This window comes from Hippoglossus hippoglossus, chromosome 7 (genome assembly GCF_009819705.1).
Source record: "Hippoglossus hippoglossus isolate fHipHip1 chromosome 7, fHipHip1.pri, whole genome shotgun sequence".
In the NCBI taxonomy this organism is placed as follows: Eukaryota; Metazoa; Chordata; class Actinopteri; order Pleuronectiformes; family Pleuronectidae; genus Hippoglossus; species Hippoglossus hippoglossus.
Window position 1 is genome coordinate 22,204,554 of NC_047157.1, and position 14,936 is coordinate 22,219,489.

At 40.6% G+C, this 14,936-nt stretch overlaps 1 protein-coding gene across 9 annotated transcripts in view; it reads right to left on the reverse strand.

Annotated features, from left to right (window-relative positions):
• Positions 1-499: 499 nt before the first annotated feature.
• mitfb (melanocyte inducing transcription factor b) overlaps positions 500-14,936 on the reverse strand; it is a 31,132-nt gene continuing 16,695 nt past the window's right edge. For all 9 annotated transcript variants that reach the window (XM_034590167.1, XM_034590170.1, XM_034590164.1 and 6 more), the window contains 8 exons: positions 6,807-7,022; positions 6,613-6,708; positions 5,586-5,703; positions 5,276-5,368; positions 5,105-5,161; positions 4,888-4,963; positions 2,061-2,208; positions 500-941 (listed from right to left, as the gene is read on the reverse strand). In XM_034590167.1, the coding sequence (XP_034446058.1) occupies positions 546-941; positions 2,061-2,208; positions 4,888-4,963; positions 5,105-5,161; positions 5,276-5,368; positions 5,586-5,703; positions 6,613-6,708; positions 6,807-7,022 (1,200 nt within the window). In that variant the 3' untranslated portion in view covers positions 500-545. The remainder of the gene's footprint in view (positions 942-2,060; positions 2,209-4,887; positions 4,964-5,104; positions 5,162-5,275; positions 5,369-5,585; positions 5,704-6,612; positions 6,709-6,806; positions 7,023-14,936) is intronic.

The following is a 14,936-nucleotide window of genomic DNA, read 5'->3' on the forward strand; positions in this document are numbered from 1 at the left end:
AATCTAAGACACAAGGAGTGTAAAGCACTATAGTAATAAATAGACTTTTGTTTTCTTCTATTATTGCTAATGATTTTAAAAAGCAGTGTTCATCTCACCACAAAAATATCTACACGTCTGACCATGATTTATAACTTCCCTAGATTCTTTGGAATCAATAGAAATAAACATAATCTAGCGTCTATCCAAAGATAAATGCATATATATATATATATATATTTGTTTTTTAAATACAAAAACGTCTACTTTTGTACCTCATTGTCAACAAAGTATTGATTAAAAGCAAACAGACTTTAAAACCAGTCTCTGAAATCAAGGGCTGAAAAGACAAAGATGTAACAAAACAAAACAAACCCTAACAAAATGAAAAAAGATTCAACGCATGTAAACACGGGCGGGAGGAAAACAAAAAAAAACTAAAACCCAAAATGAGACAAAGAGGAGAGCGAGTCCAGCAGCTGAGAGCGAGTGAGCTACTGACTGGAACATGTGCAGCAGGAGGATGTTGTTGGAGATGCAGGTGAGCTGTCTTCCAGGAGGGGGTGCTAACAGCACTCCTCGTTCTCATCCATGCTCACACTGCTCTTGCGGCTGCTGTGATTCGACGTGTCCGGGGAGACGGACGAGAGCAAAGGGTCCCCGCCTCTCACGGGCGACTGGTTGTCTTCCATGAGGATGTCGTTGAGTTTGGAGCCGGGCTTGCCCTGAACGCTGTAGTGGCCGTCCGGGTAGTTGGAGTGGCCTTCGCTCAGCTCCAGGGCGCCGGGCGGCTCGGGGGTGCAGGCCGGGTGGTGTTGGTGGTGTGGGTGGAACGTGTACAGGTCCTGGGGGCAGTCCTCCAGGGAGGCCTCCATCTTGATGCCCCGGGGCCCCAGGTCGGCGGTGCAGAGGGTGGAGGACACGATGCTGAGGCCGTGAGCCCGGGCCTGCATCTCTAACTCCTGCAAACCCCCAAACACACATTTAACTCTCTGTCATAACATCTCCCAGGATCCTCGGCTCTTTAAACTACTTTACAAGGTCAAACAATCATTACATCTGATTCTGTTTGACACAATTTGTCCTTTTTATCTCTTTATTCTATTCTTTTTACGATCTTATTTTGCTTGACATTCGTTTCAAATTGTGCTTTCAGATTTTAAATTCATTTCTTTAAATCTTTTCCCTGTTCAGCACATGGAATCTACCTCTGTGTATGAAATGTGCTTTAGAAGTAAAACTGCTGTTTGACTTCGCCCGGACAGGAATCGTTTATTTCCACTGACGTGACTGCGGCTCGTAAAAATCCCTTTCTCTTTTTTCCACTGATTTTGCAACGCGCTGCTCTAATTCATTACTGCATAACAAATCCACAATGTGACCCATCAATCAAGGCCTGCCGAGCTGAATCACACTGATGCTCGTGGTGAATCAGTTACAAGATAATGCTTTGAAATACACTGCTGTGCAAATTAGTGCCTCTGCTCCTTCTCCCAGAAATTTGACACATTTCCAGAAAGTGTACTTTTGTTTTCTAATGGTGGGGGGGGATCAATTTGTTTTAGGTGAGGTGGGCTGAAAGATGACACCACCCCCCCCCCCCCCCCTCTAACTCAATACACACACTGTCTGCTTCCTTTTAATTTAATGATAAATGTATGGTTCTGTCACATAGTCTCCGAGTCTGTTTGTCTGCGTCAATACAAAATTTATGTTTGTTCATAAAGTAAAACATTGATTTCCGGTTATCAAAACAAGATATTTAATGAATACCTGGAATTTCAAATGATAAAATACATTCAACTCAGCCATGCATGAAATTAGATAGAAAATGAATACGGGTCATTTTTTACCCATGTTGTGCGTTAGAAGGGTAGTGATACAAAAGTTATTTTTATCTCAAAAGAAAGAAAGGAAAAATTTAAGTAAGAATTTGTGATGATCAAAAACAAGTTAATTGAGGAATACCTGAAATACTGAACGACGAAATTAATTTACTGCAAAGATACAGAAAACTAAAACCTGAGCCGGGTCCCTTTTGACCCCATGTTGTGTATCAAAGGGTCAAAGCTGTTCTTTACCTGTATCCTCAGCATCAGATGTCTGTTGGCATGTTCAAGCTTCTTCTGCCGAATCTCCAGCTCCTTTGCCCTCAGCTGCTCTCGCTGCATCCTCCTGATGTAGTCCACCGATGCCTTCAGGATGGTTCCTTTGTTCCAGCGCATGTCCCTGCAAATCACAGAGGAGCCATTATCCTCACATCCTATAATCACAGTTTTGATGTCAGACATTAAGATACTGTAGGGTGGATGTTGTGAACTGGTATGACTTTGCCCTATGATGTGGATTCTGTATGTACGTTGCTAAATAGTAGATTTGCCTGTGAATCATTTCGTTATACAGTGTGAAGCAGTGCGGGATCATGGGAGCTGTCGTCTTTACCACCATTGCCAATGAAAATGTATATGACCCGGATGAGGAGAAGTAAAAGTAAACGTTTATCCATGTTACGCAGCAAACGCCAACGAAAAATCACGATCCATTATGCCTGACCAGTACAAACAGCTAACTGGCTAACTGGCTAGCAGTGGGTTTTGCGTTGTTTGCCCCAGACGTTATAGCAGAGTTGGACAAAGGTGACCAAAATGAAACATCCTTGAATACCATTGGGGATTTCTCTGGGTTTGAACGTTGTTGGAAACAGTTTGGATAATGCAAGTACACAAGTATACAATATATATATAACACAGGCCAAGTAATGAAGTGTTGTTATATACAGTATATTATATTCTTACGAGGACCCGTCACAATGCAGGCTTTGTTTTACGCGGAAACAGTTCAAATAATGCTGTCAAAGTGTGTGGTGCGCACATTTGGGAATCAGAGGCGCGACGTGTGACAAAACGGCGTGTGCATCCGTTTCGCCACGCCGGCTCTCCTTTTTTTACACAGACGTCAATCCGGCTCTGTGACTAACACTGAATGGAGAAACAACTACGCCAACTCATCGCACCTTTTGTACAGAACAGTGCAACCTTCCCACCTAAATGGGGGCTGAGGAAGTGGCTGCACGCAACGGGGGGAGGAAGAGTTAAAAAAAGACCAGAGCGACTTCCCTCATGAGGAGTTTGGGTTCAAAAAGTGACACAACAAACTATAAGCTACAAATCACGACAGTGTTTTTAAGAAGGACAAATATATCATCGCTTCAAACAAGTTAAATATTCTGCCCAGCCCTACATGAAGCAGTCCTTCCTCCTCTTCAGCCTGTTCAGTTTAAAACAAGACCAGAATAATGAGGACACAGATTTGAATCAGTCACTGGTTCCTTGCACGACTCACTGCTCATTAAGAAATGTATGCATGCATGCAAAGTCAAGGGTTTGCAGGCGGAAATCAATCTTTACTGGACTTACTGGGAAACAATCCCGGTTTTAGACCAGTTTCTTGTTCGCAAACAGTACTCGGGGGCGAGGTCGTCACATACGGGGTCAAACGGCTTCGTTCCCCCCGTCACAAGATCGTAGTCTACTATTGGAATCAACGCAGACTTTGCATTGTTTGTAAATTCGCGATTATTCAGTAAGTTGGATCTGGTTGGTGATCTTTCACGTTATTCAAATCTTTACATTGAGGAATAAAGCAGCTTGAAAACCCTGTGTGGTGTCACTGCTGCTGTTTCTCACTGGAACACGTGTCCTGGTTTCTTTAGAAGGTGGAGTGTGGTTTACAAAAAGGTCAATAGGTGATTTATATCACTTAGAAATCTGTAAACATGTTATAAGAATCATGCTATGTTAAAGAATGTAAAAACCACTTGCACATTTTTTAGACGCAGGATTTTTGTGATTCAAACCGATTCAGGCTCAAAAACAACTTCTCTTGCTCCTCATGCGCTCTCGGCCATTTTCTGCCTCCTGCCTGTGCACAGCTGTCACCAGGACGTAGCTCAGAAACCCGTCTATAGATAAGAGGTTTTATGGTGCTGCAGAAAAATCTAGGTTGAAAAACTCTTAAATGTATTTGTTTCCTAAATTTGCATCAATGAATTTACATTTAAAGTAATGATTTAACAAGGACAGGCACTCTTTTCTTTTCACTATATTAAGTTATTTTAAGCCAGGTGTTTGTGGAAGGACAGTCACTGAGTTTGTGTGTCTGTAGGTGTGAGTGTGTGTGTGTGTGGGCGGAGCACCCTGCTGGGGTTTAACAAAACAACCATGGGTGGAAACACTCACTAAATACATACACACTTTACATATGATCGATATGTTCATCATCTCAAAGCAAACACATTAAACTGCAATAATACATTTCATTTACTCTGTGAGTTTGTTCATTTCAAAGTTTTGTGACTTTTCTTTAAATGGACAAAATCCACAGAACCACATAATAAAGTTGTTCTTGGTGAAACAGGGACAGACTCACAAAGAGTTGATTTTGTGATAAAAACTTTGAGATACACACTCGACTCACACTGCTGAAGCATCGTGTTAGTTTCAGCTGAACTTTAACACTTTGGCACAGGACTGAGGATCATGTCCCTTATTTGTCATCACAGCAATTACAGCGACCACTAACTACACAAATGTACATGTGGGCTGGTTACGATGGTAAATTCTTTAACTATGTTTGGTTGTATTTCAAAATTAAATTGTACAACATTTGTATTCTGTTTTGCTTTTGTTGACATGACCTGAATAATCTACTCCATCACAGCCTTATTTTTTTTCCATTTACAAGGCGACTGCTCTCGTAGCTCGAGGCTGAATTACACGTCTGTATAAATAGAATTTTCCACTTTTATCACTTATCAGCCATTTCCCTGCCTTGTCCATGGGAGACTTTACATGTCCCTGTGACAAATGATGCTTTCCACCACTAACGTGACTGTAACAGGTAACTTACGGGTCGTTGGACTTTGGAATCAAAGTCCCCAACTCCTTGATTCGATCGTTTATGTTGAACCGTCGTCTTCTCTCAACTGCAAAAACAGAGCAGAAGCAAATTCAGGATTAGATGATGAAATGACACCCACAAGCACATATAAGTATTTTAATATATTAACCTTTACGTTGATGTACAATGTTGACATAAAAGTAATTAAAGTGCAATTTAAACTCACTCAAATTGTGGTTATCCTTCTTCTGCCTTTCCTTCGCCATTGCTCGTACTTCCGCTACTAGAAAAAACAACAACATTTGGATCAAGCCACAAAATGAACAGTGACAGTGAATCATATAGAAAATGTGCAGCAGTAAACTTCTGCATTTTGAGGTAAAGGAGGCAGACGTACCCACGGGGAAACCTTCAGGCCGCTGGTAGTTCTCAAACTTGCCACAGGAACCAGACTTATCCAGCATATGCATGATGGCCGGGGATTGTGAAACTATGGGATAAACGAGGTTGTGTTAAAAGTTAAAATGTTAAAAACACACAGGAAAACACACATAAGTTACGGACAGTTGACCTCGGCATATGGACGAGGACTGAACTAATTGTAAAAAGCTGCCTTCACAGTTTCCGTGCATTAGAGAAGCTGAATGATACGATTGGATTTTCACAGATTACGGATGTTTTCGATGCCAGAGGTGGGAGAAGCTCACCAGAGTATTCCCTTTTGATGTTTGGCAGGTTGGCAGGGCAGGAGTTGCTGATGGGCAGACCTTGCTGGGCCATACCCTGATTACCATACATGTCCATGAGGTTAGCCGGCATGGGGATCTGAGTGGAGACAAAGCAAAGACGTTAAACAGGGATCACCGCCCCCCCCTCTCCTCCTGCATAGATGCTAATCAGCACTAATGGGAAAGGTGGTGACACAGAACAGCTTAATAGATCTTATTCTATGCAAATAAGTCACTGTTCAAGGAATAGTTCAACATTTTGGTAACTTTTTTGCTGATATGCTTATGTCTGGTTAATAGCTTAGCTTAGCACAAAGACAAGAAATAGAGGCAAACAGCTAATTTAGCACTGTCAAAAGGAAACAAGACCCACCTTCCAGAACTTCTAAAGCTCACTAATTAACACAATATATCTTCTTTACTTAATCCATATGGAAAACTTGAACGGCACTTTGTGGAACATATACCTCCGCCCAACAGTTCCCTAATGAAACCACATTTAAATTCACTAAATCCAGATTTCTATTTTGATCTGTTCCAAATATCACTCTTAAAAATCAGTCGCCTACACAAAAATGCTAGAATTCAATGCTTTAACAGAGTTAGCTTTAACGTTCATAAACCTGTAGATACTTTTGAAATCACATAGTTTCAGATTTAGTTTAGTTTACTATGCTCTCGTGTGGTGACCTTTAACACTGTGGTTCTCAACTGAGGGTCCATGGATCCATGAAAAGTTTAAAGATTCATCCATGAAAAGGATATTTTACATGTCTTACATGTAAGATATTTCTCTCAAAGTGCTATTTCACAAGTAGAAGTGTCAAACAAATGAGCTGTGTCAATTTACTCCCAGCAACAGACATGAGGGGGGGTCCCCGGAATATTTTCCTATCTTGTAGGGAGTCCTTGTAATCTGTGCTTTAACAGAGTGTAGTACTGGGTCTGTAGTACTGGGTCTGTAGTACTGGGTCTGTATGCAGGATTTAGTGTTGAGGACACCTACTGTGTTCGCCATCTGAAGTCCCGGGTCCATAAGGCCGAGGATGTCATCGCTGTAACTGGACTCCAGACTAATAATGTCATCGATGACATCATCCATCTAAAACGTAACGGATATAACAACAAGTATGAATTAATGAGCAAAAGATGAAAAAAAAAAAAGTATTTTCCATATTCCACAGGTTTGAATCCAGTCACCTCTTTCTCGCAGTTGGAGTTCAGGGTGAGTAAGGCCATAGGGCTGTTGGGGGCACTGTTGCCCGGCCCTGGCGGCATGCCCCCGTGGTCAGAGGGCTGGTTGTGGCAGGGCAAGCTCAACACCTGAGAGCCGAGGTTCCCCAGGTACTGCTTCACCTGCTGCTGCTGGGAGCGCTGGATGTGGTATTTGGTTGGGTTCTCCAGGTGAGTCTGAACCTGGAGGGGCGAGAGGGGAAGAGGAAGGAGAAGAGGAGGGAGACATGAGACGAAGATACACATACACAAATAAAGAAAAGAAAAAGAATGTGTTGAGCTCATTAGAAAGGCTGCTTGAAAAATGAAAACACGCCAAGAGGAGAAAGTTCACTTACTCTACTTCTATTAACTCTATACTGTTCTTGTCACATTTTAAAATTGTTTGGAGATATATATATATACATATCTAACAAGTCGTCTTTTACTGGATTATAAAAAAAACTCCTAAAAATAACTCAAAGTCACAGCACTTACTTAAATATTAAAATAAACTTGACATAGATTTCAAACGCTGCGATGCATTATGCATTTTTCTTTTGAGACACTGTCAGGAGTTGTTATCTCAAAGAGGCTCACAAGTAAACATTTTCCACATATTTCTCTTCGGCTCGACGACTCTCAGCTCTTCCTCGTTCAGTCTCTGCATATTTTCAGCAGCAAGTGAAAAAAAAATAAGAATCACAAGCCCGCCCGTCTCTGCACTCCCCGGTTATGGATAAATTTGATTTCTGTGGATCATTAATCCCCACGCTGCATTAATGATCCAGAAAAGCTACTGCAGGCAAATAAACACACTTCAGACAGTGTTTGTCAAAGGCTGAGACACATTTGAAACGGAGCGGAGCCGCAGCGTTTCCAGCTCCCATTTGCAGAGTGTATTTTTAAAACCTTTCCTGCATTTTGCCTGATTTCCTTTGATGCAGCGACGAAGACGTTCTGTGATTCGTGAGATAAAGACACGATAGATAGTTCATCACTAAATATAGAAACTATTACACACGTAAAAGACGGTAAATACGATCAAATCAAGCCTGATCCGCATCATATTATTTTCCATGTATGCTGGCGAATGACAAAACACTTTTCCTCTAAATATAAGATTAATCTTTAACATACCTCATAACCGTGATATCCAAGCATGTCAAACATCATTTACTGATCCGTCAAATGTAAAAAAAAAAGGACAAAACAAAAGTGCCGCTTCTGTGCTTAACTTCTATCCAAACTACCAAGTGCTGTAGCTGCTTCCCTCTCGGCCACTCTTTGAGACGAAGCTTTGCGAGTATGAGGACAGCCACATCCAGCTGATCTTTTAAGGGGCACGGAAAGTAATTAGTTATGCATGTCAAAGAATCTCAGGATAACACAATGAGCCTTTTCAAATTTGTGTTGTTTTATGTAAAATCTGAATTTATTCCTTTATGGTGTATCACTTGATGTCAGGATGTGGTTCTTACAGTCAACGCCTTTGTTTTCTAACGGCCACCTCCTTTACTGAGACTTGCCCCCGGGGCTCTTACTTATAGGCCCATCCACTTTTCTTTTTTTTTTCTTTTCAAACCCTGAGGATGCTTGGCATGTGCTCCCAGCTCCACACAGCACAAAGAATAAAGTCTGTCTCATCCTTGTTTGTCCGCAGCTCGCCTCTCCTCGTGTCTCTAATTGACTCTTTTAATCGGAGACAACAGGCGAACCGCGTCTCTAAGCCAATGAATAACAATCTGGGCTACGTGATTTGGGAAACTGATACGTTTGTTCAGTTGAGGCCCGGAAGATTTGGGTTGGTTGGCTGAGCTGAGCTGAGGGGGGGGGGGGGTCACAGGCTCCAGATGAAACTATATGGTTATTGGATGAACACACTTACGCAGCTATTGGTTATTGAACTGAAAATAACTGTCTCCTACAGCAACTTATATTTCAAGACAGGTGGAACTTTGACTGCTGAGCCCAAACACTCGAATACAAATACAAATCCACATTTGCACATATGTTATCATGCAATGGCCGATTTTCTTTAGGCAGTAAACTCCACATTCTTATTTTATGTTGCCTAAGCCAGACTTTATATAATATTGTGTTGTTGCTTTTATGTTTGTGTCTCTCGCTGCTTCTATAGTTGTTAAAGGGAGAAAGGCATGGGAACGTGAACGCGGCTCCAGGCACGAGGATCACAGCGAACATTGAGGCTAAAAACTTGGTGTAAATGACCTCGTTTAGAGTCAAATTTAAATGTCAGGGCTTGGATGACACCACAGGAGCAGTATGGAGGCATTTTGTGGGGTTTTTACTGTGGTTTTATTACTTTTGAAGAAATGGTCACCAGTTACTTCAGTTGTATTGGATTTAGCTGCAACACTGTTTACCCCTGAACGTGTTTTGTGGACTCAAACACTTCACCTCCCCTCCATCTCCATAGTGGTGAGTAGATAACGAGTGAATTTTCCTTTTCTGGTGAAGCATCCCTTTTATATTTTCAATGCTTTTATTCTTAACGCTTTTATGGCCTACCCAGGGACTCCAGATGAAAATTAGCCTCTGTGGCTAACTCTGGCATATTTTCAGAAATGCTATAAATATGCACTGTCCCTGTCAGATAAAGTAAAAAAGGTAAAGTGTACACTCAGTGAGCACTTTTTAAAAACACCTGTATGGTCTGTAACAGTCGAAACGCACCTTTAAGACAAACTGTGTTGCCTAGATACGAGAGATGCTTTGGTTTTACCTGTGGTGTCGACAACTATAGCTTCATGGAAACCTCGCTGCCAGTGAGGCTGTGAGTGTTGGACTGACCTCAAATGTTACAAGTCTAATAACATCCAGTACTTTTCTGATGCCCGCAATGTGAAATTGAAAATCTCCGGAGCAACTGACTCAAACATTTGTGTTCTCACATGCAGCCCCTCAAGGATATATAAGAAAAATGAGAGTTCAGTGCATGTCTGAAAGCAGCTGACATGGATTCAGTTCAGTCATAGTGATTTTATTTACAGTATAAACATTATATTCAGAGGATTTTCAACTAATATATCTTTCTATATATACATTAAGATATTGTAGACAATGTTAAAAACCTACACAAATGTATTAATCCGTGGCAGAGCTGTTATACTGTAAAACAAATTGCCCCCCAGGGATAATAAAGATATCCTTCACCTTCATCCGATCCTGCAGGTGTGCATTGTAAAATAGCCACGGAGGATATTTTTAAAACATCAATTACACACGTCTTTCTTTAACTTCTTGCCACAACAAAAAAAGTCAGTCACAGCCTTTCTCCGTGCCCTGATCCATTACCATTGTTCTGCAGCGGAGACTCATGCGAGGTGCATTAACATACATGGTGTCCTGCAGGTATATGACTGACATCACCTTGGGCTGTAAATCATCATTACAGGGTTGTAAAGCTGCTGCCAGCGAACAGAGGCACCTTTGAAGCACATCAATGACTCATTAAGGAACAACCACAGATTACGCTTTGGGCAAAAAGAAAAGAAAGAGGTTCAATAGTGTTGGTCGCAAACAGAGTCTTTACCTACTGCTCTAAAAATGAAAAAGATTTGAATTGATTCTTCTTCTGTAATCAAATCCTCTGCGATTGTTTTTTCCCTCTCCATAGTCAAAGTGACAGTTTTAACTTCAGTCCTGATATGGAGATTAACATTTGTTCGTGGGAAACGGCTCGAGCTGCGGCTGCAACACTTCCCATGAGTGTGGTGTCCTTCTCTGTAGCTGAACAATCACCATTTTTAGAGCAGCTGCCTTTGTGGGAAAATAGAGACTTTAGCAACTTTTGTTATTTTCTATTCCTGCGTCTGAGCCTCTGAAGGTCAGGTTTACTATCACATGCAGAAGTAATACAATGATCACCACAGTGGTAAAGGGTAGTTATGTGTCAGCTTCTCTGGGTTTTCCCTAGAATTATATTTTTATATTGACTTTGCAATATTGTTTTTCATGTGCAATATGGTTAATATTAGGGTTTTTTGATCATATTATGGGCAATATTCCACATTACTCACCAATATTATCATTACTACTTACTGCCACTTTTGTATAAGTTTACCATCTCATGTAAATTACTTATTTTATTCTAATTTCTATTGTAATTTGGCACTAGTTCTGCATTACTCCGTGTACACTTTATATTTTTTTTAACTTATAAAACACTTTTCTTTTGATTCTTTCTTTGTCTTTTTTTTCTTAGGCCTATATTTTATATATTTAATTATCTACAGTTTTATTCGCTATATTCTATTATATAATTGATACTGTAATCTTGGAATAAACTGGCACAACAAAGTCCTTTGGGATTAATAAAGTGTTTTATCTTATCTAATTATATTTTAACTGATCTTATCTTACCTTATCTTCTCTAATTATGCCATATTTAAAAATACATCAGTCACAAGGGTAATTTTTCAACATAACAAGGACTTTCAATTTTGAAATTCTAGGTTTACCGATAACGATTACTGTTTTTTTTTTTTATTTCTGATCCTAAAAATGACTTCCAGACCCCTAAACTCATCTTGTGACACTTTGGCGGGTCCCTGACCTCCAGGTTGCAAACCACTGCAACAAGCAGCCATAATGTTTTGGTTTTGCACAGATAGGACCACCCACTGACTCAAGTCTTTGTCTGTCTGTCCTTGTATATCTTAAATTCACGCATCCATACAACTGACAGCTGCAATGTCTGAAAACAGAAGTAACCACGAATTACCACCTCTCAGTCGTTTGTCTCCTCCAACCAGACAAGTTTCAGTTTGCATCCATGTTTGAAAAGACTCATATAATATATCAATGTTCAATAAAAGGTTTTAAGTGTATGTTTTCATAATTAAAGTAGGAATGTTTGAGGTATGGTAAAAAACATGAGGTCACTGTAACGCTGACCTTTGACCTCTGAACACCAAACTGTAAATTCATAGGTTCAGGAAAACGTTTTGGATCAAATTTGAAACAACCCCACAGTGGCCTGGATTGTTCTAATCAGTTAATCTGTGAGTCCAGGTGAACGTTTGCATCAATGTCGAGGAAATTCCGTCAATTGGGCTATTTCATGAGAACGGGATGGACGACCTGAAAACATAATGCCTCTGGCTGCATAAAAAAACTGTACAGAGGATTATTGTCGGAGCCGCATACAACTGTCTCTCTCCCTCCTGCACTAAGAATAGAAGCTGCGAGGTCGGTGAGTGCATTACAAGACAAAGTCAGAGGTGGCCCATTAGAAAATGTTTTTTGCCCACTGCAGATGTTTTGTCTCAGTACTCAATGAATGCATTTATTGATCAAATGAAAATCACAGATTCAAAGGTAAAGTTGAAAAAGACGTTAGTTGGAGATTAAGTGAGGATTATCTGCTTTTCTTTTTCTCATTAGGGATTAAAATATCTTTTGATTTTGGTCGAACAAAAACAAAACAATGTGAATACATCACCTAATGTGCATTGCATAGTTTTACAGGCCCAATGCTTTGTTATTTAATACAGAAAATAATCGGTAGATTAATTGATTATGAAAACATAAACAAGCTTCAGCTTTGTCTTTGCATTTGAAAAGAGCGTTGGTGTTTTTACCAGCTTGTTTCTGTTCTCAGGGATTTCCTAAATTATCACATGTAATTAGATGATCTCACTGGTGTGAGTTCACTGGAGCCCCAGAGGGCTGCAGGCCTCAAGCTGGAACATCTTGGCCTTAAGATGTTATGAAGAACTGGTCCGAAAGTGAAAAGTCATTTAAGACTCCTGAAGAGTGAGGCTGCTTTAACAACGTGGACACATGCACCATAGACCGGACTGGTCAGCGTGCGGAGAAACCACAGAGCAGAGAAAATCAATTACGGAGAATTCTCAGAGCCGGGAGCCATGACTTAAACTTTACTTTGCCCATCTTCACTGAATGTACTCTCTCGAAAATACACTGTTTGTAAATGTGACATCAGCCGGCTCGCTCTCAGCATCAGCAACCACAGCAAACAAGACGTCTTGTTGTTTAACAACTATGTCTTAGCCGCCGTCGGCCCCCGGGGGCCTCGGCAACGCAACCCCAAACGAGTCAGAAACACTGAGGGAGGACGCAGGGGGAGAGCAGAATGACAAACGCCGATTTGTTTTCGTTTTTTTTTTTTACAAGTGTGCTTTGGGCAGTCCAAGATGGTCCGACCAGGATACGTTAACAAGTACGTCCCCGTTTGCTGCGCAGACGAGAAGAATAGGCCACTTTGTCTCACAGTTAAGCCGTTAACGTGCACTGGGGAACTTGCAACACAACAACTGTGATGCTATTGTGTGAGCAGCTACATCAGAGCAACGTGTGGTCTTCTTCGCCTCTGACGTATTGTCATGCTATTACACAGAAGCTTGGCAAATTAACAGCATAATACAAACACTTAAAGGAAAAATGTTATGTTAAAATTAGCATCAAGGCTTATGTGGCGAGCAGTTCTGTGCAGCTGCAATGCTCCCAAAAGCTAAAAGTTAAATACCGGGGCTAAAACTATTTAGTGTTGCAGAAATACACGGTAAATTATCGTAGATTATAGATTAATCTTGTGTTGGACATAATCTACTACAAATTCAGAATGTCTCTTTGAATTAATGAACCGAACCAAATCCAAATCAAATATCTGTGTGGTATCTTTGTATACTTTCTGATGCGTACTAGTCACGAGCTTCTCGCCGTTTAATCCAAAAGAAACGTACATTTTGTACGAGGTTGAAGACTTTGTTCTTTTCATGGCACCATAAATCCTTTGAACAGAAAAAAAGGAATCAAGAAATCATTTTTTAACCCTTTTAGGAAGTTATCCTACATACATTTCAAAGCAGTGTTTTTTCTCTCCTGAATATGCCGTGGACTGAAAGCAGTGGGGGCTAATTACGAGCATTCTTCACTGAATTAGCGTTCGGTGTGTGGTAAGGCTGTGCTCGCCTTTGTCTTGATCCCTAAACTGATCCTTTACTTATTCCCCAGAAGGTCAGAGGTCACTTGGTTAATTAAGGGTCCAATCAGTCTTTAGATAAACTCATCTGAGCTTAATGTTTGCACTTTTTGAGGTCCAGCAGCTCTGCCTGGTACCCCTGAGCTTTTTGTGGACTCTGCTAATCTACCCACAGACAGGGGAGCAGGTTAACCCAGCTCAACAGCGCCAAGCTGGAACGGCCTTTTCATTCGCCGGACTTCAGTCAATGAAGAATGTCTGTAAGCTCTCGGCAAAGCAGAGAAATTACTCTAACTTGATGTATTGTACACAGGGCGGGGGTTCAGGGTGGGGGCGTCCTAAACCTCTCAAAGAGCAGCAGATTATGGGGAGCAAGTAATGTTTATGCTGCATGAGGAGGGCAATGTTTTCAATGGAGATACTGTATGTGTCCTCCGCTGCTGCCACACACATCCAGGGCGATGAAAGTGTGGCTGAGCCAAGTAACCATGAAATCTCTGAGTGTGGATTTGGTTCAACACAAAGGATTCAACAGCTCAATTTAGCAGTAATTACACAGTTAAAACTTTGATGTGAAAAAACTTTGATGTACTCTCTGAGTAGACCTTGTTTCCACTGAGGGGGTCTAAATAACTGCTACAGTTCACATTCTGATGTTTAGCAGGTATACTATGCAATATTTTATCGTGGTAATATTTGAGACAACTTTGCTTTGTGTTTTTGTAAAGAGCAGTTTTTGGAACCAAAGTATTTTAAAAGTGTAAATAGTGTAAATAAACACAAATGCACAAATGCAAATTATAAGTTTGCAAAAGATTTCCATGAAGGTCACATTAGTCTTTTTAAAAATCCGAAGAAACTAAATCAATTGGAAAATCAAAAGCTCACTTTGTTAGAACGAATGCATGAATGTCCTCTGGAAAAACTCTGCGTTCATTTAAATCAGCTTCAAAACATGTAAAAGCCACATTTTCCTAAAAAAGAGCACAAATGCAAAACTGAAACAGGAGCGTCTCACTGAAGCGTTTTGTCAAGATCGCCTCAAAACAATCCTTGAAATCTTTGTACCGAGCAACTTTATGAGGTTTTTTATATTGTAAATCAAAGACACCAAGTAAAAAGAAAAAAAAGATACAAATTTATAGATT